The sequence below is a fragment of the Vipera ursinii genome (assembly GCF_947247035.1).
Source record: "Vipera ursinii genome assembly, chromosome: 2".
Lineage (NCBI taxonomy): Eukaryota > Metazoa > Chordata > Lepidosauria > Squamata > Viperidae > Vipera > Vipera ursinii.
The window spans coordinates 261,556,555-261,571,645 of NC_139513.1; the positions used below are offsets into that span (position 1 = coordinate 261,556,555).

Here is a 15,091-nt window from a genome sequence, read left to right on the forward strand (position 1 = left end):
AATGTTTTAAACAATTTGTAAACTGCCCAAGTTGTTTATAATCAGGCAGCGTACTTCAATTTGATTCACAGTCTGGGACTGGTAAAAACATAACAGTTCAATATTATTATTATTTGCACAAAAATGTTAAATCACAGCTGCCAGGTCTCTAGCTGGTGTTTGCCTTCATATGCATTGAGTTTTTCAAAAGAACATAGGATATTGTAATGAATCTGTGTAGTATATATGCCAATCCAAGCAGTGTCTAAGTGCTATCCAAGATTTTTTGGTATGTATTATTAGTGTGCCGATAACCACCAGGACAACCATATCTTCAATTTTTTAAACTTTATTGACTACCCTTGATCTTTTGTAGAAATTGACCATGTAATGTTTTTCTTTGCCAGCATTCTAGGTTTTTTTAAAATTACATTTTCATATTCATGTTTTGTTTCCTGCACATTCAATAAGCTCTAATTTTTAATTTGCATCAATGCTTGTTCCTGTCTGTCGTTTATGTAATCAGCCAATTCCTGCTTTTCTTCTTCAACAGTTTGTTTGACTTGAAGTAAACCTCTGCCTCAATTTTTGCAGGGCAGGTATAATCTATCAAATGCTATTATTGTGGTTCATCACAGAGTCTGTCACATGTTTAGACTGGATTTGGCATTTTTATCTACCTATCAAGTCCCTCCCAAAGACCTTGCATAGGCAGACATTATTATTATGGTTGGTCACCCAGTAAGCCAATATTAGTATTGGTATTAGTATTGGTATTTTGGCCAAATCTTTTTTGCAGTTAAGAATCACAGCCTATCAACTTTCCTTCAAAGAATATTTTGATTAGATCTCAACTGTAGGATAATGCAGACATTTATAAAAGATATTAACTTGTATTAACAGTCATTATATGTCATCATTTTTACTTCTTATAGCCACAGAACAAGAATGCAAAAAAAGAGAAAGATATTAACTTGTATTAACAGTCATTATATGGGATCATTTTTACTTCTTATAGCCACAGAACAAGAATGCAAAAAAAAAAAAAGAGAAAGAGAAGAAGCTTGATGTTTTATACTTTGGCTTGTTTGAAAACTACCGTATTTTCCGGCGTATAAGATGACTAGGCGTATAAGACGACCCCCTACATTTCCTGTTAAATTATAGGTTTTGGGCTATACTCGCTGTATACCCCTCTTCCAACGCACACCAAATAAAAATTAAAAAACGTCAGATTTGATTTTAATATGGTAATTTTAATTCAAATGCTTATGACATGCAGGTACATAGTAGGAAAACTGTCACTTATAAACATAAGGCTGTTTGTCATCAAACATGTAAACATAAAACAGTGCAAGTGGATTAAACTTTTCCTAATTCACTCTAAAGCTTTCCCTGTGCAGACCAAATGGGAGATCCACTCCACGTTTTCCAGCCAGCCCGCCCAGTTCCTGAGTCAAATGTGTCCTTAGAGCTAAGCAGCTGCTCTGACTGCTGCATTCCCCACCTGCCTTTCAAGTTGGGATAGACTGCAGCTGCTCTTCAACTTTAGAAGGAAAGACGCCCAGACCCCAGCCTGTAAAAAAATCACAGACTGCAGCTTCTTCTCCAATTGGTCCCGCTTTCCCTGCGCAGACCAAATGGGAGATCCACACCAGGTTTTCCAGCCAGCCCTGTCCCTAAAGTTTCATCATCCGGCGTATAAGATGACCCCTGACTTTTGAGAAGATTTTCATGGTTTAAAAAGTCATCTTATACGCCAGAAAATACGGTAACAAAACTATGTATAAAATTCACTATTGACCGATCTGATTGGGGATAATGAGGAAGAGATTGAAAGCTTCAAGTTAGTGTTTTTCCTATAGTTGGTGGGGATGGGGTGTAATAGTATATGAGAATAACCTTGGGGGTCATGAGAAAGACCCTTGGATGGAACAACTGGTGTGGAGAAAATTTGTCAGCCCACAGAGAGGGAAGGATTCTCCCTAGTTTTCTGAGAGTAAAAAGAGAGAATGGGAGAAATATTTTTGATCTTGCAACATTTTGTTAATGTAGAATAAATATAGAGGTAGTAGTCAAGATTATGCTCCTTATCTGGACTACCTTAAAAGGCTAATGTGGGAAGAGGCAGGAATTTCCCTGGCAGTCTTCCAAGTAGATCAGAAGGAAACACAACAAGATGAACTTATTCTACTTTTATTGTAAAGCTACAGTAACAGAATATTGGACATCTGAAAGTACAAATCTCCCATCATTTCTTGTACGTTAGGGAAGACCCTCTCTAAGTTTCTTCCTCTTATTAGTTGTAGGTTCCTCCCCCTATTATCTGATCCCTAAGCACCTTCGCAAATCCTCTCTCTCCCCCCAATCTTCCAAGGTCATTTGCACATTCCATTACACTCCAGTAATGACAAAATGGAGCTGCAGCTCTCTTCCCACAGATCAGGTTCACTACCTACAGCTATGCTGCAGCTGAGCTGGAAATAAAGCAGTTCAGACTTTATAGAACCCTGTCATAGACTCTTCGTATAGAAATGTGGCAAATTTAGGGAAGCAGAGAAATAGTGAAATTATTTTAATGTGGGCAGACAGTGAAGTCATTACATAGCATTTCTTCAAATACAAGCAGATTACCAATTTTTAATTTCTATTAAGACAAATAATATAGCCTCAGGAATGTGGTGGCTCAGTGGGTTAGGATGCTGAGCTTGTCGATTAGATGGTCAGCAGTTTGGCGGGTCAAATCCCGAGTGCTGCATAACAGAGTGAGCGCCTGTTACTCGTCCCAGCTTCTGCCAACCTAGCAGTTCGAAAGCACGTAAAAATGCAAGTAGAAAAATAGGGACCACTACCGTGGGAAGGTAACAGCGTTCCGTGTGCCTTTGGCGTCTAGTCATGCCGGCCACATGACCACAGAGACGTCCTCAGACAAGCGCTGGCTCTTCGGCTTTGAAACGGAGATGAGCACCGGCCCCTAGAGTCGGAAACGACTAGCACGCATGTGCGGGGGAACCTTTACCTTTACCTTTAATATAGCCTCTAGATCAGTGGTTCCGAAACTTTTCCCTACCCTGCACCTCTAGAATGCTTCTGATATATTCTCGTGCCCCTTAGAAAAGTTTGAAATAATGGCAATGAATTATGCATATACATTATAATTTTGAAAACCCAAGTTTTTGCACCCCCTGGAATATTGTCTTGCACCCCTGTTGGGAACCCCTGCTCTAGATAATTCACCCTATGGACTTGTCTGTAATCTGGTGAAGCACTGAAGAAATCCTTAGCTGGTGTGGTGGTATCTAAATTTCTAAACCTGACTTTGGGCCAATAAATATGTATAAGGCAAGTTTTTGGTCTTATGAGGGAGAGATGTCTGTCACTATGGCATGTTAATAGCTTTTTAAATTAATCATTACAATGAAGTAAAGAAAAATGCAGGCCCTTCATTTCCAGACTTTCAGTGTTAGTTGAAATCTCAATTTACTACAGTTTTTAGTTCCTGCTAGCTTATTAACTGCATCATCGCTCTTCTAAGAGAACCATTAATGTTGTTATTTCTATACTCCATGTGATATGGTGGTTTTAGTCATCTTTTTATAATATTAGTCATCATATACAGTGTATCAGATGGAAGAAACCTTACAGGTCATCTAATCCAATCTCCTTTATCAATTGCTGCTTATTCCATTAGATTGCTCTATTGTTTACAGCTGTAACCATCAGGACATTTCTGCTAACATTCTACTGAAATTATTTTCTTTATATTTCAGACAGTGCAATATTAGATGAAACTACTGGGGGAGGTAATTCATTGGGTTGTGGTATCAGTATGCTGATTATAACTCGCTATACAGTTCTACTCCAGGCTGAGCAGGGGGTGCTGCTTAATTGCTGACCCTGTGTCTAGAGTCTGTGCTGGTCTGGATAGCAAGAATGAGCTCTGGCTCAATGTTAGCAAGAAAAAATGGCTTTCCCGCCACCCCAACACAGATCCAGAGTCGTGTCAGTTCTGATTCTTCACAGGGTAGCAATTCCCAAACAGCAGGTGGCAGCCAAGGCTAGGTGGGGCACTTTACACAGAGCCATTCTATGCATTGGTTGTGCCAGTTCCTGGACTGGATTATTTCCTGATTGGATTACTTCAGTGGGACTAAAAGGGGTGAGAGAGAAGGGTAGAGCTATGTGTGTTTCTCCTCATGGAACTATTAGGAGTATTAACACCCTTAATAGTTCAGGAAAGAACATTGGAGGAAAGAGTTAATCTTTCGCTCTTCCAGTTCCACAGTTGATTTAATTTATTTAGTACTATTGGCTAGTTGATAACCTCTAATTTCTGCTACAATAAAACAATGTTTTCATTATCCAGTTTGGTTAGCTGCTTGTTTATTTGGACAGATTATATCCTGAATGAATAAACTATGAGGAAACAAATCTGTTGGCAGGCAATGGAGGATAGACTGAGATTTCAATACTTACCACTTAATATTTTACTTCCTTTTCTTTCTCTCTCAAATGATTCTACCTGCTGTCTTCAATCCCCATTTTGAAATGTTATAGTATAAACATTAAAAAATAATAAGCAGCTGAGATACTGTTGCATTATTGAAACTCCTTCACAACTTGGCATAATTGCAATGTGTCATGCAGAGAATAGCCAGGTTCAAGGACAAACAACTAACCAAGATTCAAAAACATACCCTGGAAACAATTTTAGTCCAGCAAAAACATTTGTGTTGCCCCAATAAGGGAACAGAGGAAGCTTAGTAAGGTTAGAACTGGAACTTGTAGCTTTTGTGGAATTCTTTTAGTTTGAAAAAAACTGCTGGTCAGATTCCTCCTGTTTTAAAAAATCTCATTTGATCTTTAAAACAAAATACAAAATCATGTACTGTATTTTTTGGACCATAAGATGCACCTGACCATAAGACGCACCCAGTTTTTAGAGCAGGAAAACAAGAATTTGGATTCTACTTTTACGCCCTGGGAGCAGCTTGCCTTTCAAACCTCCAATATATAAAAGAAGGGGAAACATGCTACAAAGGCACGTCTCGCGGAGTCTTTCCCAAGCAACGCCTGCGCTCCACCACTGCAGAAAAAGAAGTGCTGCATTTCTCACCAGTGCAGGCAGCGCGGGTCCTGTGAGAGGACGAGTGGGAACGAAGCAGCCCTCGGGTCTGTGCTGCGGAAAAGCCACAAGCGCCAGTGTCGCCTGGGCTCCTGCCTGGCTCGCTTGCGGAAAAGAGGCTGCTTGCTAAATGAGCTGGGCAGCAGCCCGGGATCAGCGTTTCTGAGTGGGATTTCTCAGCGTGACTCAGCTGATCCTGGGCTCACTTAGCAAGCAGCCTCTTTTCCTCAAGCAAGTGAGCCGGGCAGGAGCCCGGGATCAGCTGAGTCGCACTTAGAAATCCCATTCAGAAACACTGATCCCAGGCTCCTGCCTGCTGAGACTCCGGATTTGAGCTGCGGACCAGAAGAGAACACCGCTAATCAGGTGGGAGGCTGGGAGTCCGGATCCAACGCCACCAGCCAGCTGAAAGTCCCGGCGGGCGGCCCCACTGCTGCTGAACAGCCGGGAGCATCAGCAACCTTCCCTCGTGGCTGCCAGTCACCTGGGAGTGCTGGTGCTTTTGAGCAGGAGCGGCCATCAAGCCCCGGGCTCCCAGCTGACTGGCAGCCCCCAGAGAAGGTTGCTGATGCTCCTGGTTCGGCGGTGTCGGGGCTACCCGCCGGGACTTCCAGCTGGCTGGTGGCGTCGGATCCAGAATCCCAGCCTCCCACCTTATCAGCGGTGTTCTCCTCTGGTCCGTGGATAAAATCCGGTGTCTCAGCCTCCCAGCAGAGTGATGGGAGAGGAGCAGAATCTGGGGTACCATACCTTCAGACCATAAGACGCACCCTCGTTTCCCCCTCACACTTTTTGGGGAAAAAGTGCGTCTTATGGTCCGAAAAATACGGTAATCCTCCCTCCCTCCATCCCAGAAGTAGTAGACCCAGATATGGGAATATGTGGGGAACACGGCTCTAAGCCCTTATGCTAATCTTAATTATGCCCATATTGATAGATTTATTAATGACAGTAATTACAGTGACAGCCTTCTGTCATGTGATTGAAATGATAAGGAACCTTTCATACTATTACTTTATAAGAATTAGTTCTTATTGGAAAAGTTAAAGCTAGAAAGAGTTGATCTAATTACGATAGGACAAGTGAACAGTATTTTGGTGCCAATGGCTAGCTAAGGACTACAAAATAGATAGGCCCAGTTTACTTTTAAACTATGGTTTCATTCTTTCAAGACATATAGCCCAGAGTCTTTTCGATATGAGATAGGTGGCAAATACATTTAATCAATTGATCAATTAAAATGTACAGTAGTTGTCCATTCTCCAACACTAGATGACTACAAACTATAGTCAAGAAGGGCTGTAAGTTGCCCATCGTTATAAACCCCATCCACAGCTAATTCTAGGAACAGTTCATTCCTTCTTCTTTATTTAACTTACCAATCTTCAAATATGATGGGGTTACAACTTCTAGAATTCTAAACCAGCAATGACCATTAGTATATCTGGAGGCCATGATGTTCCATGGGTACTAGAATGACCCTTTTATAGAGGGCTGAATGTGACAACAACATAGTAGGAAGAGGAGGAAGAAAAAAATGGCAAAGCTTTTTGTATGGACTGATAACTCTTTTTATCTCAATTGCCCTATTCATGAAACAAAAACATGAATAACTTCATCTCAAAATTATAATATTTTTCTTCTGAATTACAATGGAAAAAATCAATTCTATTATTTTATTCCAGCTCAGCAACATTCCCCGTTTGAAGCTTACAGGAGAAGACCAAATCCTTCCACCTTCTTTGCAGCAGCCAAACTTTCTGCTATGCTAAATGGAAGTGATGAAGTGTATGCAAACCGCATGGTAGTAGATCAGGTAAGATTGACAGGTGTACATTGAGATTAGTTACATATGCTATTGAAAGTATGTGATTATATCAAGTAATGAATTGCACAAGTAGTATTTGTTTATTTTATTTCAAGGGAAAGCAGAAAGAGAAATGTTTATCACTTATATCCTAAGCGTGTTAATACACACAAAGAAACACACACACACACACACATATACACACACTGCACACATACACACACTAACAAAAATGTGTTGGCCAGAAATGAACTGCTGAAGTCCCACTGATTTCAGAGGAGCTTTGCATAATTCTACAACAGTTTGTGGACTCTTCTTTTTTTCCTCAAACTTGTATAGTATTGATACTTTTTTAAAAAAGTTTCTGGATTTAAATGCTCTCTTTTTTAAAAGATGAAGGGTAAAATTAAAAACTTTTGTTTAAACAGGATACCAAGAACCTTGCACTTAATTCTTCTGAAATGGCTCTTAATCTGTACTAAGCCATGACATTTCTTTTGGGGGCTGATTGGTGTTAATTTTTATCAGTTATAAATTCAACAAAAATATTTTAAAAGTTAAAAAACATGAAAGACCTGCAAGCAATGGTTTCAGTTTGCAAATCTCAGCCTCCTTCCTTCCTTCCCCTTAACTACTGAGTGAATTGTACAAAAATATCTACTGTGTCCCTATTTCATCGCCTATGTGCTGCCCATCTCTTTCCTGCACCATTTATCCCTTCTTTTATTTTTGTCTATTTCATGCACCCATCTGTTTTACGTTGTTATCTCTTTTATGTGCATCTCATGCACGTATACCTCTCTCTCTCTCTCTCTCTCCTGGGCCAGATTTGTCCCTCCAGATGTTGCCGGATTACAGTTCTCAGTAGTTCTATTGGGAAAGGCCAGTGATGAGGCTGGAGTTGCTGTTCAGCATCCTCCAGAAGACTGTATTTCTTCTTCCCTATCATAGACTAATAAGAATCCTTGTCCATGGAGTTTAGTGTGATCTTACAATTAGTGTGGGGAACTACACTAAATAAATGCATACGTTAAATAAACAGTATACATTTTATTTGAAAGTTTTAGGTTTGATATAACAATATTAATATAAAAAGTTTAGTTTTTACTTATTTATGCTGGCTGGTATTTGCTTTCTGAGGAATTACTATGTTTCCTTGTTGCAGATACTTTTATTTCATTTTGATACCTGGTAATATCATTATCTTCTGCCAACCTAGCAGTTCGAAAGCACGTAAAAATGCAAGTAGAAAAATAGGGACCACTGTGGTGAGAAGGTAACAGCGTTCCGTGCGCCTTTGGCGTCTAGTCATGGCGGCCACATGACCACGGAGACGTCCTCGGACAAGCGCTGGCTCTTCGGCTTTGAAACGGAGATGAGCACCGGCCCCTATAGTCGGAAACGACTAGCATGCATGTGCGGGGGAACCTTTACCTTTACTTAATATCATTATAGATACTGAATGAATTCTTGGAGAATAGCATTGGAAGTTTACTCCGCTATTACTGTGTTCCTGATCCCACTGAACTGTTTTGTTGGGATACTCTTGATGATTCTAATAGCTGAATTTAGCTTTACATCATTTTGCATTATTTTGTATTTAACATTAATAATTTTATTTCCATACTTTAGATGGAAGATGCTGGTGTCAAGTACATTAATAACAGCCACAGTGCTTCTGATTCAAATAAAGATCCAGAAGTGTTGGAAAATATTCCAAGCAACAGAAATCTATCATCACTTATGATACCTAGCTTGGATACAACAGATTCTTACATGCCATTAAAGAAGACACATGCTCTTAGTAATCTACGGAATCATCGTTATCCCTTCATTAAAAAACGAAGGTATGCGATAGCTTTTGATTGCATTGTTATAAAAGCAATAATTCTTTTCATGATTGAGCCAAAAACAGAGTAAAAACTTAATGAATCACATTTTTAATAAAGGAAATAAAGTACCAACTAATAAGATTGTACCTAATTTTTTTAAAAAAGTTTTGCTAAAATTACAACAGAGTGAGAATTTTATGGGTCATTTTTATAATTATCACGTTAATACTGCTTTTTCTGGTCATTTACTTATTAGATTAGTAACATGCCAAAAGAACAGTGCAAGGCAAATAGGGATTTTGTTATTCTTATGTTTCTTTGTCCTATAAAACAAATATGGGTTGCACGGGTTTGGAAAGGAAAAGGAATGTGTTGGATAGGGTTCCAAAACTTCCTGCATCTGTTCTGATGCACCGTGTTGGTTTTAACATGCTTTTTGCTTATCTGGTCTCTAAAAACATAACACATAGCAAAAGTGGTCAAGAATGACTTTTACAGAATGTTCTTCCTTTCCCCTCTCCCCTACCCAGAAAGCATATTTAAAATCTCTTGTCACTATTTTTCTGTTTCTGAATTCATGCTGCCAGGGCAAATGTGGGCTTTGCGATGTGTTTGTTGATATATTGTCGATCTTTGACAGACAAGGTTATATTTCGACATTTGGGGAAATGTGGCCCTTTTTCTAATGCATGCCTCTAGTTTCTTAGATTTTTCAAGTCTTTTAACAATTTTTAAGAGTAGGTAGGGTGGATGAAAGGACAATATACTTTACTTATTGTGTATAACTACTGTAAGCTACTCTCGTAAACCAGTGTATGTTTGTGTTCCTTTGCTCCCAGTTCCAGTCTTGATGACTTGGATGTTGACAATGGAGATGAAAGAATGTCTAACCGGCCCCATAACTGCTATTCTTCAGTGTCCTACAACTCTTCTGTAATCTTGCCTAGTGATAGGGAGCGGTTAAGTGCTTCAGAGTCCACCACTAGATTATTGGATGGTAGTATGAACAGAGCTGAATCTCTTCCTTTATCCAGCAGTTTACAGTCCAAGGTATCGTATTCTTTTTCCTATAAAAGTAATAACAATTATTCAATTGATGGGAGAATGTATCTATACTTACATTTTTTCCAAAAATGCCATAGTATCATTTTTTTAACATTTGGAATTTACTAGTAAATTTTAGTAAAAGGAATTTTCCATAAGAAACAATTGTTATAAAAGAAGTGTATATTTATCTAGTTTTGCAATTGAAACTTTTGTAAAAACTTAAAAAAGAGATAGGAACATTTCAAAATATGTTGTTTGTTTTATATGCTTAGGAATCTCTACTTTCAGGAATTCGTTCTCGTTCGTATTCTTATACTTCGCCCAAAGTCTTATTAGGCAAACCACAGTGTGCCCAGGAATTTATACAATGTGATTCAAATGATGGTGAGCACTGATATTTTAATATACTTAGAACTTTGAGAGTAAGTTAACATGGCTTATTCAATCTAAAATTAATTTTTATGTAGGGTATTAAGTGTACTTTTCATATAAGAGGAAATCTTTTTTTCTAAGTGGGAAGATTCAAATCAAGGACCACTGATATTAAAGATATCATTACAGGATATAAGCTGTTGTCTGCAATTTAGTATTATAATATAATAATAATTATAATTTGAAATCACAGGTGCCAGTTCTAGGATGTTATGATGTATCAGTGTATATTCAAGCTGTGTGGCCTTTTGTAACTGACATATTGAAATTTTGTCAACATGTATATTTGCCTGTCCAAGTTTTTTCGTATGGCACCTGAGGAATTAGTAACCACTGGGAACGCATAAACAGTGGGTTTATGCCATAAACTTTCAGCTGTTGTTATTATTATTATTATTATTATTATTATTATTATTATTATTATTATTATTATTGCTTCATGGATGTTAGTAAACAATATTAAGTTTTAAATGGAATGAATACAAATGAATTTTTAAATGAAAATCTTATGCTGTCAACAATTACTGGTTGCTAAAATATAATTACTTTAAACATTATTATTGTGTTACAGAATCACACGCATTCAGCTTGCATGAACACTCAGAAAAAAGGTATTTTTTAAAGGAAGTGTATGTGTGTCTGTGTGTTTGTGTGTGTGTGTGTGTGTGTGTGTGTGTATCAGTCAGATATGTTATTTGAAATTAATGTGTGATGGTTGGATAAAATGCAGAAATGCATTTATATGGAGTTTTCCACTGTTAAATAAGATATAAGAATGCAATTATTTATTTTCTTGTATTTTATGACTTCTATAATAAAGTCACATTTTATTAATTATATGTGTTTACTTTATAACATGCTAAGATATTTCCTGGTATTGTTTTAGGATCCAAGAAGAAGAATGGGATAAGTACATAATACCAACAAAATCAGAATCTGAGAAATATAAAGTTAGCCGAACATTCAGTTTTCTAATGAATAGAATGGCCAGTACACGAAATAAATCTAAGGTAATTTGTGATCAATGCACTATAGCAAAAAAAGAAAACAAAACAGAACAAAGCAAAAAACCTTAAATATTATGAGTGTTGAATTGTGCTTGCAATAAAAAGATGGTCACTAAAATGGAGATTTTATAACTTGGAAATGAGAAATATGTCTTTGGACATATTGAATAGAAAACATTTCCCTGTTGCAAGAGGTTTTTTTTTTTTTAAAAAAAAAAGCATAGGAGAACCATTGACCTACAGTGAAACGATAATATCCTCTATATTAGTTTAGGATTTATCATTACATTGTCTGAAAATGCTTGAGTAAATTAATTAAAAAGGGGGGAAAGGGACAGAATTCTATAGAAGGAGCAAGATCAGAGTTTTTTTTTGAAGTATGCTAAAAATTCCCCTTCTGATTTTGGGACACTTTTGGAACATTTTTTAAAATTGATTCATGCCAATATTTTTCCAATCTGCTGCTGTTTTGGTTCCATTCTGATTTTTACAAAATCTTATTTTTGGAAAAAGTCTCATACATAGTCCTGTGTTATCATGTGGATATGAAGATATTCAGAACTATCTTAAGATGATTCCTACATCTCTGAATGATGTAGCCTTCAGAAAGTGCTGACCGCATTCTTAGTGATTATGCATTTTTGCTTCCTTTTTGTTACAATATCCAGAATTTCCAAAAACAAAGATTATTATTTATTTTATTTTGTTTAGATTTTTTTTATTCTGCCTTTATTATTTTTGAAAATAATTCATGGCGGCAAACATACTTTTTCCTTGTCTTCTTTTCCCCACAACAACTCTGTGTTGTTGGGTTGAAAGAGTGTGACTGGCTTTCATACCTAAAGTGGGGACTACAATGCAGAATCTCCTTGTTTTTAGTCTGGTGCTTCAGACCAAATGTTATTTGAATGAGGTTATTTTGCTATGGTTTGTATAAACATGTAAGAATATGATATCTATGGAATATTGTTCTACAAAATGGAGAGGAATGAAAAGATGATTCGTTGCTTCTTTTGAGTGGTGTGGTTGACTGTTTCTGGAGATACTGATGCTGTATCACTCTGAAAACTAAATTTGTATTTGTATTTCCCCTTTTGGTTATTAAGGCAAAAAACAAAGATGCCAAAGAAAAAGAGAAAGCCAACAGACATCACTTTGTTTCTGGAACTTACGCTGGGGTAATGCCATGTTTCACATGTGAGAAACCACTTTTGGGTAAAGAATCATTACAGTGTTCTTGTAAGTAACTATACTTACTGTTCATAAAAGTTGCTTTTTCCATCTCTGTGATAGAAAGTTGCTTGTATTTTGTACAACTTTGTCATGCGTAGAACAGACCCAAAGCCACAACTTACTTAAGTTCCTTAACTCAGGGCTTTTCAACCAGTGGTATGGGTACCACCTATGGTACATTGGCACCTGGCAGGTGGTACGTGACCATCCTAGAAAAGTGGTAGTGGGGGTGGGGAATGACCTGAACCGGTGGCAGCACCACACAAGCCTGAGCGAGAGATGGCTGGAGTTGCAGGGCTGTCAGGGCTCAGCGGAAGCTGCAGGATCAGCGCTTCTTCAGGGCTGTCAGGGCTCAGTGGAAGCGCCAGGATCAGTGCCAGGCTCCAGCTGGAGCTCAGTGCTGATGCTGGTGCTTCTTCTGAGCCCTGAAGAAGCACCAATCAGCCGGAAAGCAGCACTGATCCTCGCACTTCTGCTTAGCCTAGAAGAAGTGCCTATCAGCTGAAATGTTGCAGCATCTCCAGGGTCTTGTGATTTACATTCAGATGCTTGGCAAGTGATTTTTATGATGGTCACAGTGTCCCAGGGTCATGTGAAGTGACCAAAACCTGCTGCAACCACCCAGCAGAGGGGGGGAAAATAAAAACCAAACACCCCCCCCACCCCCGCTGCCAATCCTCAACAGAAATGGTCACAACAATGAAAACCTCAGACAGGAGGAAGAGTGCCGCCGGGCAGGCATATGTCTTGCTCAGCTGTGGCTTGGGGAACACTTTTTTCAGTGCCATTGTAACTTTAAACAGTCACTAAGCGAACTGTTGTAAGTCCAGGACTACCTGTACTTCATCACTTTTTTCCTTTTTTTGTTTTGTTTTTGGTCATCAAGTTTTTGACACCTTGCTAGGCGACTGGTGGTACTTGGATATTGCCAAATGTGGGTTAGACAGCATCACCACCAGATGGATTCGTAGCTGGCTGACAGGCCATACTCAGCATGTGGTCCTCAATGGAACTGCATCTACATGGAAGGAAGTGTGTAGTGGGGTGCCCCAGGGCTCTGTTCTGGGCCCAGTGCTCTTCAACATCTTCATCAACGATTTGGATGAGGGGATAGATGGGGAACTCATCAAATTTGCAGACGACACCAAGCTGGCAGGAATAGCCAATACTCCAGAAGATAGGCTTAAAATACAGGAGGATCTGGACAGACTTGAATACTGGGCGCTATCTAACAAAATGAAATTCAATGGTGAAAAAAGTAAGGTTCTACATTTAGGCAGGAAAAATCAAATGCACAGGTATAGTATAGGTGGTACCTTGCTCAATAGTAGCAACTGTGAGAGAGATCTTGGGAGTCCTAGTGGACAATCACTTAAAAATGAGCGAGCAGTGTGCTGCAGCTGCCAAAAAAGCCAACACAGTTCTAGGCTGCATTAACAGAGGGATAGAATCAAGATCACGTGAAGTACTAATACCACTTTACAATGCCTTGGTAAGGCCACACCTGGAATACTGCATCCAGTTTTGGTCACCACGATGTAAAAAAGATGTCGAGACTCTAGAAAGTGTACAGAGAAGAGCAACAAAGATGATTGGGGGACTGGAGGCTAAAACATATAGGGAACGGTTGCTGGAATTGGATATGTGTAGTTTAATGAAGAGAAGGGTGAGGGGTGACACGATAGCAGTGTTCCAATATCTCAGGGGCTGCCACAAAGAAGAGGGAGTCAAGCTATTCTCCAAAGCACCTGAAAGCAGGACAAGAAGCAACGGATGGAGCTTCCGGGTGGCAAGGCTCTGTCGATGGCGGTCATTTTGACCGTCAGCCCCGTTGATTCCGTTCAAACCGTGAAAACAGCGACAATCAGCTGTCTCGCGGCTTGGGAACCCCCCCTCGGGAGAAGAGGGGAGGGTGAGCATTCAGGTAGAGATAGAGCTCCCCTAGATCCCCAGAATGATTAATCTGGGGGCCGAAGGGTGAGAGCTCCCTCGGAGCCTGAATTTAACTCCGGACTCAGGGACTCCTCTGTTTTAAACAGAGCAGGACGCTGCAACCATCCCTGCACTCAATACTGAACTTTGGATTACTCGGATGCAGGCAGAGCTGAGCAGGAGAATTTTGAAATTGCAAGTACATGATCTTTAACTCTGGGGAGTTACCTTTTTTCTTCTCCAAAGCTTAAATTAAAAGAAAAGCGTCGGAATGAACATTTAGGAAGATGGCGTCGGAATGAACATTTAGAGAAAACGGGGGGGGGGGGAATGAATTGTTATGGCAAAAAATACAAAAAGAGTTAGATAGTTGGAGAAAACTACAATTGTCTTTATTGGGAAGAATTGCAGCAGTGAAAATGAACGTTTTACCAAAATTTTTATTTTTGTTTCAAATGATACCTATACTTAAAAAAGATTCAAATTTGGAGGAATGGCAGAAAGGTATTAATAAATTTATCTGGGCAGGGAAAAGACAGAGAGTAAAACTTAAGATAATGCAAGATATACGTGAAAGAGGTGGTCTTAAAATGCCCAATCTTAAATTATATTATGATGCTGTGGCTTTATCGACAATTAGCAACTGGTTTAATTTAACAGAGGAAAGAATATTGAATATTGAGGGATGTGATTTACT

The 15,091-nt window shown here is 38.9% G+C and overlaps 1 protein-coding gene across 1 annotated transcript in view; it reads left to right on the top strand.

The window, feature by feature from the left end:
- Positions 1-15,091, top strand: part of ARHGEF28 (Rho guanine nucleotide exchange factor 28) — a 113,704-nt gene that overhangs the window by 60,076 nt on the left and 38,537 nt on the right. The window contains exons 8-14 of the mRNA XM_083355527.1: positions 6,790-6,920; positions 8,544-8,758; positions 9,583-9,793; positions 10,063-10,174; positions 10,794-10,833; positions 11,109-11,232; positions 12,336-12,468. Coding sequence (XP_083211653.1) covers positions 6,790-6,920; positions 8,544-8,758; positions 9,583-9,793; positions 10,063-10,174; positions 10,794-10,833; positions 11,109-11,232; positions 12,336-12,468 — 966 coding nt within the window. The remainder of the gene's footprint in view (positions 1-6,789; positions 6,921-8,543; positions 8,759-9,582; positions 9,794-10,062; positions 10,175-10,793; positions 10,834-11,108; positions 11,233-12,335; positions 12,469-15,091) is intronic.